The 17669-nt window shown below is 42.2% G+C and overlaps 1 protein-coding gene across 3 annotated transcripts in view; it reads left to right on the top strand.

The window, feature by feature from the left end:
* Positions 1-17669, top strand: part of necab1 (N-terminal EF-hand calcium binding protein 1) — a 139987-nt gene that overhangs the window by 27461 nt on the left and 94857 nt on the right. For all 3 annotated transcript variants that reach the window (XM_063061488.1, XM_063061475.1, XM_063061482.1), the window contains exon 3: positions 15302-15410. In XM_063061488.1, the coding sequence (XP_062917558.1) occupies positions 15302-15410 (109 nt within the window). The remainder of the gene's footprint in view (positions 1-15301; positions 15411-17669) is intronic.

The following is a 17669-nucleotide window of genomic DNA, read 5'->3' as shown; positions in this document are numbered from 1 at the left end:
CAGAGTCATTTTGTAGTGAGATCGGTTCTTCCTCCATCCTTCCTGCTAATTCTTTATTGCAAGTGATCAGGAATGGATTTGTCACCAAATCTGGAATTTGGATTGAGAGAAGATCTCTTTGACATTTCACCCAAGTGGGCACGTTACACTTGAAGAACCTCAGAGTCAGGTTTACTGTCACCGGCATATGTCATGAAATTTGTTAACTTTGCGGCAGCAGTACAATACAATGCATGATAAATATAGAAACAATCTGAACTACAGTAAGTGTACGTTAAACAGTTAAATTAAAATAAGTAGAGCAATAAAGGAAATTCTTAGAAAAATTAATGAGGTAGTGTCCATTAAGCAATCAGATGGCAGAGGGGAAGAGGCTGTCCCTGAATTGCTGTGTGTGTGCCTTCAGGCTTCTATATCACCTTCCTGATGGTAACAAAGAGACAAGGGCCTGTGCTAGCTGCTGGAGGTCCTTCATGATGGACACCGCCCTTCTTAGGCTTTGCTCCTTGAAGGTGTATTGGATACTATGGAGGCTAGCACCCATGACAGACCTGAATAATTTTGCCACTCTCTGCAGTTTACTTCAATCCTGTGCAGTAGCTCCACACCCAACCCACCCACCCCCAAATATCAGATGGTGATGCAGCAAATCAGATGATCCATGATACATCTGTCGAAGATTTTGAATGTTTTAAGATCATAAGATGTAGGAGCAGAAGTAGGCCATTTGGCACATCGAGTCTGCTCTGCCATTCAATCATGGCTGATCCAATTCTTCCAGTCATCCCAACTTTCCTGCCTTCTCCCCATACCCTTTGATGCCCTGGCAAAACAAGAACCTATGTATCTCTGCCTTAAAAGCACCCAAGGACTTGGCCTCCACAGCCACTCGTGGCAACAAATTCCATGGATTTACCACCCTCTGACTAAAGTAATTTCTCCGCATCTCAGTTCTAATGAATGTCCTTCAATCCTGAAGTCGTGCCCTCTTGTTCTGGACTCCCCTAACATGGGAAATAATTTTGCAATATCTTTGCAATATCTGTTCAGGCCTTCTGTTCAGGCCTTTTAACATTCAGAATGTTTCTATGAGATTCCCCCTTCATTCTGCTGAACTCCAGGGAATACAGCCCAAGAGCTGCCAGAAGTTCCTCATACGGTAACCCTTTCATTCCTGGAATCATACTTGTGAATCTTCTCTGAACCCTCTCCAATGTCAGTATATCCTTTCTAAAATAAGGAGCCACAATGCTGCGCACAATACTCCAAATGTGGTCTCACGAGTACCTTATAGAGCCTCAATATCACATCCTGCTCTTATATTCTATACCTCTAGAAATGAATGGCAACATTGCATTCGCCTTCTTCACCACTGACTCAACCCGGAGGTTAACCCTTAGGGTATCCTGCGCAATGACTCCCAAGTCCCTTTGCATCTCTGCATTTTGAATTCTCTCTCCACCTAAATAATAGTCTGCCCATTTGTTGCTTCCACCAAGTTGCATGACCATACACTTTCCAACATTGTATTCCATTTACCACTTCTTTGCCCATTCCCCTAAACTATCTAAGGCTCTCTTTTTCCCCAATACTACCCGCTTCTCCACTTATCTTTGTATCATCGGCAAATTTAGCCACAAATCCATTAATCCCATAGTCCAAATCATTGACATACATCGTAAAAAGCAGCAGTCCCAACACCAACCCCTGTGGAACTCCACTGGTAACCGGCAGCCAGCCAGAATAAGATCCCTTTATTCCCACTCTCTTTTTTCTGCCGATCAACCAATGCTCCACCCTTGCCAGTAACACCCCTGTAATTCCATGGGCTCTTACCTTGCTGAGCAGTCTCCCGTGCAGCACCTTGTCAAAAGCCTTCAGAAAATCCAAGAACACCACATACGCTGCATCTCCTTTATCTACCCTGCTTGTAATTTCCTCAAAAGATCACAGTAAGTTAGTCAGGCAAGATTTTCCTTTCAGGAAACCATGCTGCCCACCCTTATTAAATAACACCTCCCACCCTTCTTAAATAGTGGAGTAACATTTGCAATTTTCCAGTCATTCGGTACAACGCCAGAATCTATCGATTCTTGAAAGATCATTGTTAACGCTTCTGCAATCTCTCCAGCTACCTCCTTCAGAGCCTGAGGGTGCATTCCATCAGGTCCAGGAGATTTATCCATCCTCAGACCATTAAGCTTCCTGAGCACCTTCTCAGTCGTAATTTTCACTGCACATACTTCACCTCCCCAACCCTCTTGGTATACTGCAGATTTCGTCCACTGTGAAGACTGATGCAAAATACACATTCAGTTCCTCTGCCATCTCCACATCTCTCATTTCAATATCTCCAGTCCTATATCTACCTTTAACTCTCTTTTACCCTTTATATACTTAAAAAAGCTTTTAGTACCTTCTTTGATATCAGTCGCCAGCTTCCTTTCATAATCCATCTTTTCCTTCCTAATGACCTTCTTAGTTTCCTTCTGCAAGTTTTTAAAACCTTCCCAATCCTCTATCTTGTCACTAGCTTTAGCTTCATTGTATGCCCTCCCTTTTGCTTTTACTTTGGCTCTGACTTGTCAGCCATGGTAGTGTCCTGCTTCCATTCGAAAATTTCTTCTTATTTGGAATATATCTGTCTTGAACTTCCCTCATTTTTCGCAGGAACTCCAGCCATTTCTGCTCTGCTGTCTTTCTTGCTAGTGTCCCTTTCCAGTCAACCTTGGCCAGTTCCCTTCTCATGCCATTGTAATTTCCTTTATTCCACTGAAATACCGAAACATTGGCTTTTAGTTTTTCCTTCTTAAATTTCAAGGTGAACGCGATCATATTGTGATCACTGTTCCCTAAGGGTTCCTTAACCTTAAGCTCTCTTATCACCTCCGGATCATTGCACAACTCCCAATCCAGCACAGCCAATCCCCTAGTGGGCTCAACAACAAGCTTTTCTAAAAAGCCGTCCCTTAGACATTCTGCAAATTCTCTCTCGAGGTCCAGTACTGGCCTGGTTTTCCCAATCCACTTTCATGTTAAAATCCCGAACGATTATCATGACATTGCCTTTCTGACATGCCTTTTCTATCTCCCATTGTAATCTGTAATCCACATCCCGGCTGCTGTTTGGAGGCCTGTATACAACTGCCATTAGGGTCCTTTTCCCCTTGCCATTTCTTAATTCAAACCATAGAGAATCTACACCTTCCGATCCTATGTCATCCCTTTCTAATGATTTAATATTATTTCTTATAAACAGGGCCACACACCCCCTCTGCCTACTAACCTATCTTTCCGATACACCGTATATCCTTGGACATTCAGCTCCCAATGGCAGCCACCCTTTAGCCAATTTTCAGAGATGGCCACAACGTCATACCTGGCAATCTGTAGCTGAATTTCAAGATTGTCCATTTATTTATTCTGCTGCGTGCATTCAAATATGATACTTTCAGTCAGGTATTTGTTGTTTTCAGTTTTAACTGCAGCACACCTCAGCTTTAGCTGATAAACCAAATCTCCCCAAACTCCTGATGAAATATAGTTGCTGCCTTTATGGCTGCATTGATATGTTGGGACCAGAATAGTTCCTCAGAGATATTGACACCCGGGAACTTGAAATTACTCATCTCTCCACTTTTGATTCCTCTGTAAGGATTGGTATGTTTTCCTTCATCTTACCTTTTCTGAAGTCCACAATCAGCTTTTTGGTCTTTTTGACGTAGGAGTGCAAGGTTGCTGCTGCAACACCACTCCACTAGCTGGTATATCTCACTCCTGTACGTCCTCTCATCACCATCTGAGATTCTGCCAACAATGGTTGTATCATCAGCAAATTTATAGATGGTATTTGAGCTATGCCTAGTCAATATCATTTGATACGGTATTCTTTCTTTCTCTTCCAACTCTTCCAGGATGGGAAATTGGAAATGGTCCAGCAACCAATAAGGTTAAGTTGGACAGAAATGTGATTTGACTTTGACAGGATTCACATTATTTCTTTGCAATTGAAGATAGATTTTATTAAACTTTTTGTGAATAATTCTAACATATAAGTGATGGCACAGCTAATATTCTTGAGTTGATTGCAGAATGTAGCATTCAAGTCTTCAAATAATTTTATTGTTTTCAAAAAGTACATGATGGTGTCTTAGGCTGTTTCCTTTTGAGAGCCATTTGACTTCTGGGGGCAACAGCAAGCATTCAAACTATTCACCATTTTCAATACAAAGCTCTTAATAGTTGAGAATTGAGAATATGGGTCTTCATTTTATTTACCCCTGTGATAACAGTGGGGGTTTTTTGCAAGAAGATGTTGTCTGTGAGTTACATAGTAAATAGTAAATGTGTTATGTACAGCTTTTTTTAAAGAAAATCATGAGCCCACAGTGGCGTCCTGACATTGATGGTGCCCTATCTGTTGCATAAGCAACAACGTTTGTGAGTGGAAGTTCTTCTCTTTAAAAAAATTGCTCAACATCCTGAATTATTGACTTCCCCTTCATATACATTTCTAGTCCCCTTGCAAATAACAACTCTTGTACCATGCTTTCATCTTATGAAGCGAACATTACCAAAAAATAAAGTTCAGCTGCCTGGCAAAGTTGACTCATCCAACTGCAGAGCAAATTCTGTTGTCCTAAGTATGTTGCACAATGTGCCTTCCACATTCTCAGACATTTCATCTGTTCATCTTTGATCAGAGTTGTTGCTAAGCAGAATCACTTTAATTGGTTGTTCTGATGACTTATGCAAAACTGTACTCAGAGCCTCCTTCACTGCTGGCAGAATCATTTCTTCTCCAATTGTATGTGGTTTTGCAGATTTAGCAATAAGCATTGAAATGTTGTGTGAAGCACACAAATCATCACATCCCTTCACTCCATAACTGTTCAACCCTCCCTGCATTCCCCTGTCCCTCTCCAATGAGTCCTTTAATGACAAAAAAGAAACATTTAGTATGTGACTACCGCCCTTCCTTATTTTCACTCTCTTACTGTGTCTCTCCCTTCTGTCCCTACACTGGTACTTAATATCTCCATCTTCCCTGGTTACGGTAACAGCAACCCGCCCCTGGGGAGTGACATTGCCCACTTTAGGATTCTAGTGGAAGTTATAAAGAAAATATGTTCTCAGACCCCATGTAGATTGGAACAGCTAGCCAGCATGAATTACAGTATTACAGCCTCAGCATTGTTTTCGTTAATTTTCAGGAGAGCCAGATCAGCGATAATTGAACCAGGCCTGCAATATCAGGGAAGATGCTTCATGCTGACAAATCAGTGTATTTACTGGCTTGCCAGAAAGACTGAGAGCAATGTCTAAGCTTTGACTTTGTTGAATTTAACTGTTTCCCGTAATGTTTAGTAGTATTGGTCTTGTTGTTGTGGTATATACTAACAGTGAAATAAGAATATATATTTTGTCTCTCTTCTTGGCATATTTTTCAGTTCATAGTTTGAATTGCTCTTTTTGGCACACATTGGTGGCTATGTGGTACAGAGCTGTGCTTAAGTCCATTCTTTCTCAGCAACTAGCATATTGAGTATCAGTGAAATTGTTTCCATTGTCCATCACAGGTAAATGTGGACATTCCTGTGCAATGGATGTCATTCTCAACATTAAATCTCTATGCATCGGTTGTGATTGGTATTTTCCCCATAAATGGACCTGCAAAATGCAAATATGTAACATGATTTGTTGTTCAGAGCCACATGTTGAAAGGAGCAAGAGGAGGATTGACATTGCTTACGTTCCTTCACAGTGTCCTTCACCTGCTTGTCTATTGTAGACAATCAGTCACATTTTATGGCAATTGGATATGAGAGAGATGCTGAAGTAAAAAAAATCTGCCATGATCTTATTGCTGAAGTAAAATGCCTACAAAAAGGATTCACCTCCCCCCCGCCCCCAGAAGTTTTCATGTTTTATCTTTTACAACAGTGAATCACAGTGGATTTAATCTTGCTCTGTTTTGACACTGGTCAACAGAAAAAGACTCTTCATGACAAAGTGAAAACAGATCTCTACAATGATCTATATTAACTGCAAATATAAAACACAAAATAATTGTTTGCATTGCTATTCACCTCCTTTAATATGACACACCAAATCATCACTGATGCAGCCAATTGGTTTTAGAAGTCACATAATTAGTTATATGGAGATCACCTGTGTGCAGTCAGGGTGTTTCATTTCATTGTAAAAATACAGCTATATCTGGAAGGTCCAACTGCTGGTGATTCAGTATCCTGGCAGGAGTTACACCACAAAGACAAAAGAGCACTCCACGCAAATCTGTGAAAAGGTTATTGAAAAGCACAAGTCAGGAGATGGGTGCAAGAAAATTTCCAAGTCACTGAATATCACTTGGAGTACAGTTAAATCAATCATCAAGAAATGGAAAGAATATGGCATAGCTGTAAATTTTCCCAGAGCAAGCCATCCTCAAAAAACTGCACATGCAACAACTCTTACCTGGGTGCTGCACTAGTCTCAGTTTTATGGGAGAGAGGCAAAGAGAAAGCCACTGTTGAGGAAAACAAAACTCTCATGAAATCTTAGCTAGAGTTTGCCAGAAAGCATGTGGGAGATTCTGAAGTCAGCTGGAAGAAGGTTCTTATGGTCTGATGAAACCAAAATTGAGTTTTTGCCCATCAGACATACCACTATGTTTGTTGTAAGCCAAGCATCACACATTATCAAAAACACACCATCCCTACTGTAAAGTATGGTAGTGGCCGCATCATGCTGTGGGGATACTTCACGGCAGCAGGCCCTGGAAGGCTCGTGAAGATGGAGGGTAAAATGAATGTAGCACAACAGAGGAAAATCCTGGAGGAAAACCTGATGAAGTCTGTATGAGAACTGTGACTTGGGAGAAGATTTGTTTTCCTGCAAGGCAATGAACCCAAGCATAAAGCCAAAGCTACACAAGAATGGCTTAAAAACAACAAAGTTAATATCCTGAGTGGCCAACTCAGAGTCCAGACCTCAATCCAATTGAGAATTTGTGGCTGGACTTGAAAAGGGCTGTTCACTCACCATCGCCTTGCAGTCTGACAGAGCTTGACCAGTTTTGTAAAGAAGAATGAGGAAAATTGCAGTCTCCAGTTGTGCAATGCTGATAGAGACCTATCTACACAGACTCAAGGCTGTAATTGCTGCTGAAGGTGCATCTACTAAATACTGACTTGAAGGGGGTGAGTAATTATGCAATCAATTATTTTGTCTTTAATAATTGTAATTAATTTAGACCAATTTGTAGAAATTTGTTTTCACTTTGACACAAAAGAGTCTTTTTTTGTTGCATCAAAAAAACAAATTAAGTCCACTGTGTGTCAATGTTGTAAAACAATAAAACATTAAAACCTCCATGGCAGAGTGAATACTTTATATAGTCATTGTAGCAAAATGTCTGAGGTTGAGGAAAGACTAGCTATTAGTATATAAAACTATAAGAGGCAGAGAGAGGGTGGAAATGTCATACACTGGAGGGCATAGCTTTAAAGTAGGAGGGAGAAAGTTTAAAGGAGATTTACATGGCAAAGTTTTTAATGCAGAGATTGGTAGATGCCTGTAACCCACTGCCAAGTGAACTCATGGAAACAGATGCAATAACAACATTTAAGAAGTATTTGGATAGAAATATGAACAGGCAGGAAATTGAGGGATATAGGCAATGTGCAGGCAGGTGTGCGGTTTAAATTGACATCACTGTCGGCACAGACAGCCTGGGCCGAAGAGTATGCCATACCAATCTATGTCTTTTGTGCTATTTAAGAATAAAGTGTTGTTAGGATCTGACCTGAACCCAAAATAGTATCTTGCAAGTGGATTTCTTCGGGCCAAGTTTCCTTTGAAACCATTATTGATGACATCTTCCTTTCCTTTGTAGCTCATTGAGATGCATGATACATAACCAATTTAGAAATTCCCTACTTTTTGATGGTTCCATTTTGTAAGTTGCAATATTTCTTCAAATCAAAGCCCCTGCTTGCACACCGTGCTCATTATTTTCACTGAGTGCAACCTAAATAGTTAAATTTTTGTCCATATCTTATTTTAATCTTAAATTTGCTTCCTACTTTTCTTTAATTGCTAAAATTGCCTTCAGACACTGACATTGCAACTTTGTTGCAATTATTTATTTCTTCTGCAATAACATTAAACTTCTTTCTAAGTAAAAAAAAATTGAAAGAAATCCATGTCAGATATCAAAGTTACTGGTGAACGCAGCAGGCCAGGCAGCATCTCTAGGAAGAGGTACAGTCGACGTTTCAGGCCGAGACCCTTTGTCAGGACTAACTGAAGGAAGAGTTAGTAAGAGATTTGAAAGTGGGAGGGGGAGGGGGAGATCCAAAATGATAGGAGAAGACAGGAGGGGGAGGGATGGAGCCAAGAGCTGGACAGGTGATTGACAAAGGGGATATGAGAGGATCATCGAACAGGAGGTCCGGGGAGAAAGACAAGGGGGGGGAAACCCAGAGGATGGGCAAGGGGTATATTCAGAGGGACAGAGGGAGAAAAAGGAGAGTGAGAGAAAGAATGTGTGTATAAAAATAAATAACAGATGGGGTACGAGGGGGAGGTGGGGTATGAGCGGAAGTTAGAGAAGTCAATGTTCATGCCATCAGGTTGGAGGCTACCCAGACGGAATATAAGGTGTTGTTCCTCCAACCTGAGTGTGGCTTCATCTTTACAGTAGAGGAGGCCGTGGATAGACATGTCAGAATGGAAATGGGATGTGGAATTAAAATGTGTGGCCACTGGGAGATCCTGCTTTCTCTGGCAGACAGAGCGTAGGTGTTCAGCAAAGCGGTCTCCCAGTCTGCGTCGGGTCTCGCCAATATATAGAAGGCCACATCGGGAGCACCGGACGCAGTATATCACCCCAGCCGACTCACAGGTGAAGTGTCGCCTCACCTGGAAGGACTGTTTGGGGCCCTGAATGGTGGTAAGGGAGGAAGTGTAAGGGCATGTGTAGCACTTGTTCCGCTTACAAGGATAAGTGCCAGGAGGGAGATCAGTAGGGAGGGATGGGGGGGACGAATGGACAAGGGAGTCGCGTAGGGAGCGATCCCTGCGGAAAGCAGAGGGGGAGGAGGGAAAGATGTGCTTAGTGGTGGGATCCCGTTGGAGGTGGCGGAAGTTACGGAGAATAATATGTTGGACCCGGAGGCTGGTGGGGTGGTAGGTGAGGACCAGGGGAACCTTATTCCTAGTGGGGTGGCAGGATGTGTGTTGCTTGAATTTCCAGCATCTGCAGAATTCCTGTTGTTTCCATGTCAGATATGTTAACTGAAATGTGTTAATGTGTTCTCCATATTTTTTATCAAGTGGTTCAGATTCAAAGCTATCTGTTTAATGAATTATATGAACAAAATGTAGCTCACACATTTATTCTCAAAGTTCAGGGACTGAAATAGTCTGCATTGAAAGCTCTTCATATTAAACAGATGAAACACTTCCCATATTAATCAACATCTGTCTCCAGCAGCAGATGTTGTAAAGTACTGTATTTGCATCGGTAGCATTGAAATCAAGCACTTTGTATGCTCTTCTGAAAGCTTACTGAACACATTAGCTTTGAACTTTTATCTGTTTGAACCTTTAATGTTTTTAGCAACTGTTAAACATGAATAACTAAAAATTAACTGCTTGCTGTATCTGCATGTTAAGAAGTCAACAGTGTTTTGGCTTTTATTGCAAGCATAGAGAGATGTATTTAACCAGTTATAAACAATTGTATAACAGACTATTGAGCCCCATCTTGAATAGGCTCAGTGCCTGAAGATCCACAGCCCTCTTGGATAGAGGATTCCAAAGATTCATTACCAAAGAAATTTCTTCTCATTTCTGTCTTGAATACCCAACTTTTTTTTAAAACTGTGAACCCTGATTCTAATAACCACAGCCAGGATTTGTCCTGGTCTCTTCCTAAGGAAGGACATGCTTGTGATAGAGTGTGTACAGTAAATATCCACCATAAGGAGAGGTCAAACAGGCTGAATATGTACCCTTTTGAACTGGAAGAATGAAAGGTGAAAATTGAGAAGCATTGTTAAATGGACTTGTTAGCAGAATTGAGAAATATTGCAACATAGGGACAGTAACAGTTGATGCAGAATTGAGAACGGAGTCGAAAGAGGGTAGTAGTAAAGATCTATTATTGAAATAAGTTGCTTTTCAAACAAAAAAAAAGTGTTCCAAAAGGTTTTTTTTCTCAGTCTACTGCATATATCCATACACCAGAGGCGGACACACAGTTTGTAGAACCGAGGTGAAACAGTAGTAAACTCATGGATTACAGAAGAGGAGGTGCTTGCAAATTAGAGTATATAAGTCCCCAGGGCTTGACAAGGGGTCCCTTTGGACATTGTGGGAGGCTAGTTGAGAAATTAGAGGTCCTGGCAGAGATATTTAAAATGTCCTTAACCACAGCCAAAATATTAGAGGATGGGTAATATTGTTCTGTTGTTCAAGAAAGGATCTAAGAATAGCTGGAAAATTATAGTCTGATATAGGTCAAAAAGTTCTATTTTAACTTCATCAGTCCACAGGACTTGTTTCCAAAATGCATCAGGCTTGTTTTGATGTTTCTTTGAACCTTTCGAATAGAACTTTTTGGCCGCAATGAGCAAAGGTATGTTTGGAGAAAAAAGGGTGCAGGATTTCATGAAAAGAACCCCTCTCCAACTGCTAAGCACAGGGGTGGATCGATCATGTTTTGGGTTTGTGTTGCAGCCAGTGGCACGGAGAACATTTACTAGTAGAGGGAAGAATGAATTCAATTAAATACCAGCAATTTCTGGAAGCAAACATCACACCGTCTGTGAAAAAGCCGAAGTTGAAAAGAGGATGGCTTCTACAAGATAATGAACCTAAACACACCTCAAAATCCACAATGGACTATGTCGAGGTGCAAGCTGAAGGTTTTGCCATAGCCCTCACAGTCCTCTGACCTAAACATCATTGAGAATCTGTGGATAGACCTCAAAAGAGCAGTGCCTGCAAGACAGCCCAAGAATCTCACAGAACTAGAAGCCTTTTGCAAGGAAGAATGGGTGAAAATCCCCCAAACAAGAATTGAAAGACTCTTAGCTGGCTACAGAAAGCGTTTACAAGCTGTGATACTTGCCAAAGGGAGTGTTACTAAGTACTGACCATGCAGGGTGCCCAAACTTTTGCTTCAGGCCCTTTTCCTTTTTTGTTATTTTGAAACTAAAAGGTGGAAATAAAAAAGTTTTCTTGCTTAAAATATTAAAGAAGTATGTCCTCTTTAACTTTATGCCTTTTGGAAATCAGTTCATCTTTTATTCGCTTAGCTATTCACAGTAACAGAAATTTTGACCAGGGGTTCAGAAACCTTTGCAAGCCACTGTAGATGCTTACCTCTTTGATCAGAGGCCTGTGGCTAGTAGTGTACTGCAGAAAGTCTACAGAAAGTGATGGATACAGCCCAGTCCATCACCGGCAAAGCCCTCCCCCACCCTCCCCATTGAATAAATGTACATGGAGCGCTGTATCAAGAAGCAGTATTCAGGATTAAAGACCCCCCTCCATCCAAGCCATGCCCTCTTCTTGCTGCTGCCATCTGGCTATAGGTACTTAGGACTAAGGTCCCACAACACCGGGTTCAGGAACAGTTATTACCCTACAACCATCAGATTCCTGAACAGGCTCACCACTACTCTAAACTGTTCCTGCAATCTACGGACTAATTTTCAAGGACTCTTTACAACTCTTGTTCTCAGTTTTTTTTAATTTCCATAGTTTGCCGTCTTTGGCACATTGGTCATTTGTCAGTCTTTGTTTTTATGTAATTTTTCATGAAGTTCTATTGTATATCTTTTTCCTGTAAATGTCTGCAAAAAATGAATCTCAAGACAGTACATGATAACATAAATGAACATTGATAATAAATCTACTTTCAATTTTTGAACATGGGTGTTTTTTAACAGGTTTACCAAAATGATACCCATGACTATAGAGTGCAATAGTGCAAAAAAACTGAAGGAGCTAAGATTCTTCTGAGACTAGGAAACATTTTGTTAGAGATAATCATGAATGTTTCTGTCAGAAGGCACAGATTTAAAGTGACTGGTAAAACAGCCAGAATAAACACTGAAAACCATTTTTTTTAACACTGCACAGTCATGACAGCTGTGTCAGGATTTGCAGCCATTACTTCCCTTGAGGTAAAATTTAACGGCATAAATAGCAGTGGTGCTACATTCTCTGATGAACTCAATGCCTTGTATGCATGTTTTTAAAGGGACAATAGCACTACATCAGTGTGAATCCCCACAGCATCTGGCAACCATATGATCTCTGTCTTGGAGCCCAATGTCAGAAATTCTTCAAGAGGGTGAACCTTCGCAAGCACCAGGCACTCCCGGTGTACCCCAGGTTGGGTACTGCAAACCTGTGGTGATCATCTAGCTGGAGTGTGAAGGACTTCAGCCTCTCACTCATGCTCTCCCACCTGCTTCAAAATTATATCAATCACATACCCGTGCTCAGGAGTGGTAGCTCTAATATCTACCATTATGAAGCATTTTGAATTAAAACTGGAGTTCCTGCCTGAGTTAAAACCTGGATCCACTGCAATTCGTAATGGGTCTACAGTGGAGACATTCTCAGTGGCTCCCCACTCTGATTTGGAGCACCTAAAAAAAACAGAGAAACACATGCCAGGCGATTGTAGTGCAGGATTGAATACCATCATCCCCTCGATATTAATTACTAAGCTTCTAAATCTGAGCCTCCCTTTGCAACGTATGCTCGACTTCCTCAGCAGTAGATCACAGATTGGTGATAACATTCCTCCTCGTTGACAACCAACACAGGTGCACCTCAAGAATGCGAGTTTCACCAGCTGCTGTACTCTCTCGAAGCACAGTTCAATCACCCTCTATAAACTCACAGATAACACCACTGTTGGTAAAATTTCAGACGGCAGCAAGATGGCTTACAGGAGTAAGATAGATCAGCCAGTTGAGTGGTGTTGCACACTCAAGGTCAGCTAAAGCAAGGAGTCGATTCAGGAAGGGAAAGTTGGGAGAGCACAGACCAGTCCTCACTGAGAGGTCAGCAGAAAGGGTGAGCAGTTTCGAGTTCCTGGGTATCAACATCTCCGAGGATCTATCATGGGCCCTGCATGTTGATGCAACCACGAAAAAGGCACACCGATGGCTAGGCTTCATTAGAAGTTTGAGACTTTGTTTGTCACCAAAGGCTCCTGCAAATTTCTATCGATGTATGCAGAGAGCATTCTGACTAGTTGCATCACTGCCTGGTGTGGAGGCTCCAATCCATAGGGTCAAAAGAGGCTGCAGAAGGTTGCAGACTCAGCCTAATAGTGGGCACACCACTTCCCACCAAGAATATTAGAGGTGGCATTCATCACTGAGGACTCTCACCATACGGGAGATGCCCTCTTCCTGTTATCACCATCAGAGTGGAGGTATGGAGTCTGATCACTCATAATGAATGATTTTGGAGTAGCTTCTTCCCCTCTGCCAACAGATTTCTCAATGATCCATGATCCCATAAGCATTACTTCATTATTTCATTAACTTTCTTCGGTTTAAGATTGCACTGGTGAAGAACGGTAGCAAACAAAACTACGAACTACTTTTAATCATACTATTTCCAGTAAATGATTGATCACTGCAATCAATAGCCTGTAATTCCCTTTCAGAGTTAAGGTTTTGAACCTCCTGTATGCCCTGGCATTCAGTTTAATGGTGTGAACTGATGTCTCAAAGGCAGAACGTGGTTACAGCGTGGTACATATTGGCTGAATTGAGGCGGTGGAGTCCAAGTCTGAGAGTGGGGAAGGAGCCAATGTTTGGCCATTGCTGGAGTGGATGTGCAGTCGATTTGATGTGGCAGAACTGAGATGAAGCGAGCGGAGGCAAGGCAGAATTAAGGCGGCAGGGCCCAGGCCCGGGTCCAAGAGCAAACAAAGACCTGAGGTTTGATCAATTTAAGCACCAGGCCAAATTGGCAGGGTTGTGTACAGGCCAAATCGAGGCAACGGAGCCCAGGTCCGAGAGCAAGGAACAACTGGAGGTTTGGATGTTTTAAGGTCAGGGCCAGGTTAAAAAGGCCAGGGTATCCCATTAATTTTTGCTCTGTCAGATGCCCTCTCTTTTGCTTTGATGTTGGCTTTGACTTCCATTGTCAGCCACGGTTGTGTCATCCTGTCTTTAAAATACTACTTCTTTGGGATGGATCTGTCCTGCAGCTTCCAAATTGTTCCCAGAAACTCCAGCCATTGTTGCTCTGCCGCCATCCCTACTAGTGTCCCCTTCCAATCAACTTTGGCCAGCTCTGCCCTCTTGCCACTGTAATTCCCTTTACTCCGCTGTAATGCTGATTCATCTGACTTTAGCTTCTCTCTCTCAAAATGCAGGGTGAATTCTATCATATCATGATCACCACTCCCAACAGATTCCTTTACCTTAATCTGTGTAATCATTTCCGGTTCATTGCACAGCACCCAATCCAGAATAGCTGATCTCCTAGTGGACGCGACCATGCTGCTCTAAAAGAGCATCTCATAGGCATTCTACAAATTCCCTCTCTTGGGAACCAGCACCAACCTGATTTTTTTTCCCTACATATCAACCTGCTTATTAAAATCTCCCATGACTATCATAACATCCACCTGCTTGTTAAAATCTCCCATGACTATCATATCATCTGCCTGTCCTTCTTTACAGACTCATTACACACTGTATGCCAACTGCCCCATTCTCTGCCCTATCACTCCAGTTTCCAGGCTTGAGACAGGGTTTTTTTTAAATTCCGGATTTGTTTAATTGAAATATTGAAATACCTAGTAGCCATGATACGATTTGAACTTGTTCTTTGGATCAGTGACATAACTACTATGCTACTGATAGTTCGAACAAACAGGATTTCTGATTCAAACTCTCTGAATGCAAGTGATGGGCGAAGTGTCCTAAACTCAAGCGTTTTATGACAGAAGGACTGCAGTCATCTTTTCTGGATCATTTCACAACAAAATTTCAATCATCAGGTTGCAACCTCTGCTATTACTTTACAACAGATCAATTTATTTTACTTCAAGCATATTCCCCAAGTTACTGCACACAACCATTCTGAAGGATTATTACCACCCAATGGATGCATTTTTACTGATTCATTATTTAGCTACTTATTCCAGCCAATTTGTGTACATACTTATTTGAAAGTATTTTAAAATCACTATTGATGTAGCTAGTAATTAAAGTTCATTCTGACTGCTAAATCACTTCTTCACTTCTAGATGATGGCAAGCTGTCCTTTGATGAATTCAAGGCTTACTTTACTGATGGAATCCTGACCACAGAGGAGATGCGTGATTTGTTTCATACCATTGACAGCAGTCACTTCGAGTAAGAAAAGTTTGGTTTCCTCTCTCCTCGTTGTAATACTAAACTCTTTTCATTTATTCCTAAGTGACTATTTGTTTCAAATTGTGAAAAGTTGCACTTTCTGTATTCTGTAACACTGTCAATTTATCTTATCAACTTGCAAACAAATAGTCATTTGTTTAAAGGGATCAGTTGGTATTTCACACCTCAATTCAGTTTTCAGCTGGCTCAAATGAAATTCAGTTCAGTTCAATTGCCTGGAGATCCCCCCCCTCCCTCCCCTTTCTAGATCTTTCTGTCTCTGTCTCTGGAGACAGCTTATCCACTGATATCTACTATAAGCCTACTGACTCTCACAACTATCTGGACTATTCCTCTTCTCACCCTGTCTCTTGCAAAAACGCCATCCCCTTCTCGCAATTCCTCCGTCTCCGCCGCATCTGCTTTGTCAGGATGAGGCCTTTCATTCTAGGACGAGGGAGATGTCTTCCTTTTTTAAAGAAAGGGGCTTCCCTTCCTCCACTATCAACTCTGCTCTTAAACGCATCTCCCCCATTTCACGTACATCTGTTCTCACTCCATCCTCCCTCCACCCCACTAGGAATAGGGTTCCCTTGGTCCTCACCTACCACCCCACCAGCCTCCGGGTCCAACATATTATTCTCCATAACTTCCGCCACCTCCAACGGGATCCCACCACTAAGCACATCTTTCCCTCACCCCCCTCTCTGCATTCTGCAGGGATCGCTCCCTACACAACTCCCTTGTCCATTCGGCCCCCCCATCCCTCCCCACTGATCTCCCTCCTGGCACTTATCCGTGTAAGCGGAACAAGTGCTACACATGCCCTTACACTTCCTCCCTTACCACCATTCAGGGCCCCAGACAGTCCTTCCAGGTGAGGCGACACTTCACCTGTGAGTCGACTGGGGTGATATACTGCATCCAGTGCTCCCGATGTGGCCTTTTATATATTGGCGAGACAGGATGCAGACTGGGAGACCGCTTTGCTGAACACCTACGCTCTGTCTGCCAGAGAAAGCAGGATCTCCCAGTGGCCACACATTTTAATTCCACATCCCATTCCCATTCTGACATGTCTATCCATGGCCTCCTCTACTGTAAAGATGAAGCCACACTCAGGTTGGAGGAACAACACCTTATATTCCGTCTGGGTAGCCTCCAACCTGATGGCATGAACATCGACTTCTCTAACTTCCGCTAATGCCCCACCTCCCCCTCGTACCCCATCTGTTACTTATTTTTATGCACACATTCCTTCTCTCACTCTCCTTTTTCTCCCTCTGTCCCTCTGACTATACCCCTTGCCCATCCTCTGGGTCCCCCCCCCCGTCTTTCTTCCCGGACCTCCTGTCCCATGATCCTCTCTTATCCCTTTTGCCTATCACCCGTCCAGCTCTTGGCTCCATCCCTCCCCCTCCTGTCTTCTCCTATCATTTTGGATCTCCCCCTCCCCCTCCAACTTTCAAATCCCTTACTCACTCTTCCTTCAGTTAGTCCTGACGAAGGGTCTCGGCCTAAAACGTCGACTGCACCTCTTCCTAGAGATGCTGCCTGGCCTGCTGCGTTCACCAGCAACTTTTATGTGTGTTGCTTGAATTTCCAGCATCTGCAGAATTCCTGTTGCCTGGAGATCTTGATATCTTTATGTGACTTGCAATAGACCTAATACATCTTCCTCCTCCACAGCAATTAGGGTGTATATGTGTGAATAATGAGCCGTGATCTCAGTCAGTGGAAGAGCATTTCACTTTTATTATTGGTGTATTGATGGGGAAAACTGTCATTGTATTCGAGCAATATTTTCTGAATTTGAGGCAAGGTGGAAGGAATTTTGTTTTTTTTAATTTTTACCTTGGCTACAAGTGCATGATGCTAGGAGTATTCTGATTAGATAATGATCAATTTGTATAGCTTTTAAAATGTGATTATATGTTCCCAGCAAATGAATGACTAAAATTTTTGGGCGAGATAGAACCATCTTACCAAAATATATTTGCACCAATGCTGAGCTGCATGTAATACCTTCTTTTCAGCAGCAGCAATGAGGACACAAGAACGCACGATCAGACCAGGCCAATCAAGCCTGGTTGCCACTCTCTAATATCATAACTAGTTTTCCTGAGTCCTCAGACTTGTCTCTATGTTAGTTTGCATGAGTCCTCTGTCTCATCTCTGTTAGTTTGTCTGAATCCTTGGTCTTGTCTCTAACCATCCCATTTTAAAGAAGTTTGAGGAAGCTTTGAAAAGGTACAGGAA

The sequence above is a fragment of the Mobula hypostoma genome, chromosome 1 (genome assembly GCF_963921235.1).
Source record: "Mobula hypostoma chromosome 1, sMobHyp1.1, whole genome shotgun sequence".
Taxonomy (NCBI): domain Eukaryota; kingdom Metazoa; phylum Chordata; class Chondrichthyes; order Myliobatiformes; family Myliobatidae; genus Mobula; species Mobula hypostoma.
The sequence above is the reverse complement of the archived record's forward strand: the minus strand, read 5'-3'. Positions and strand labels throughout refer to the sequence as shown.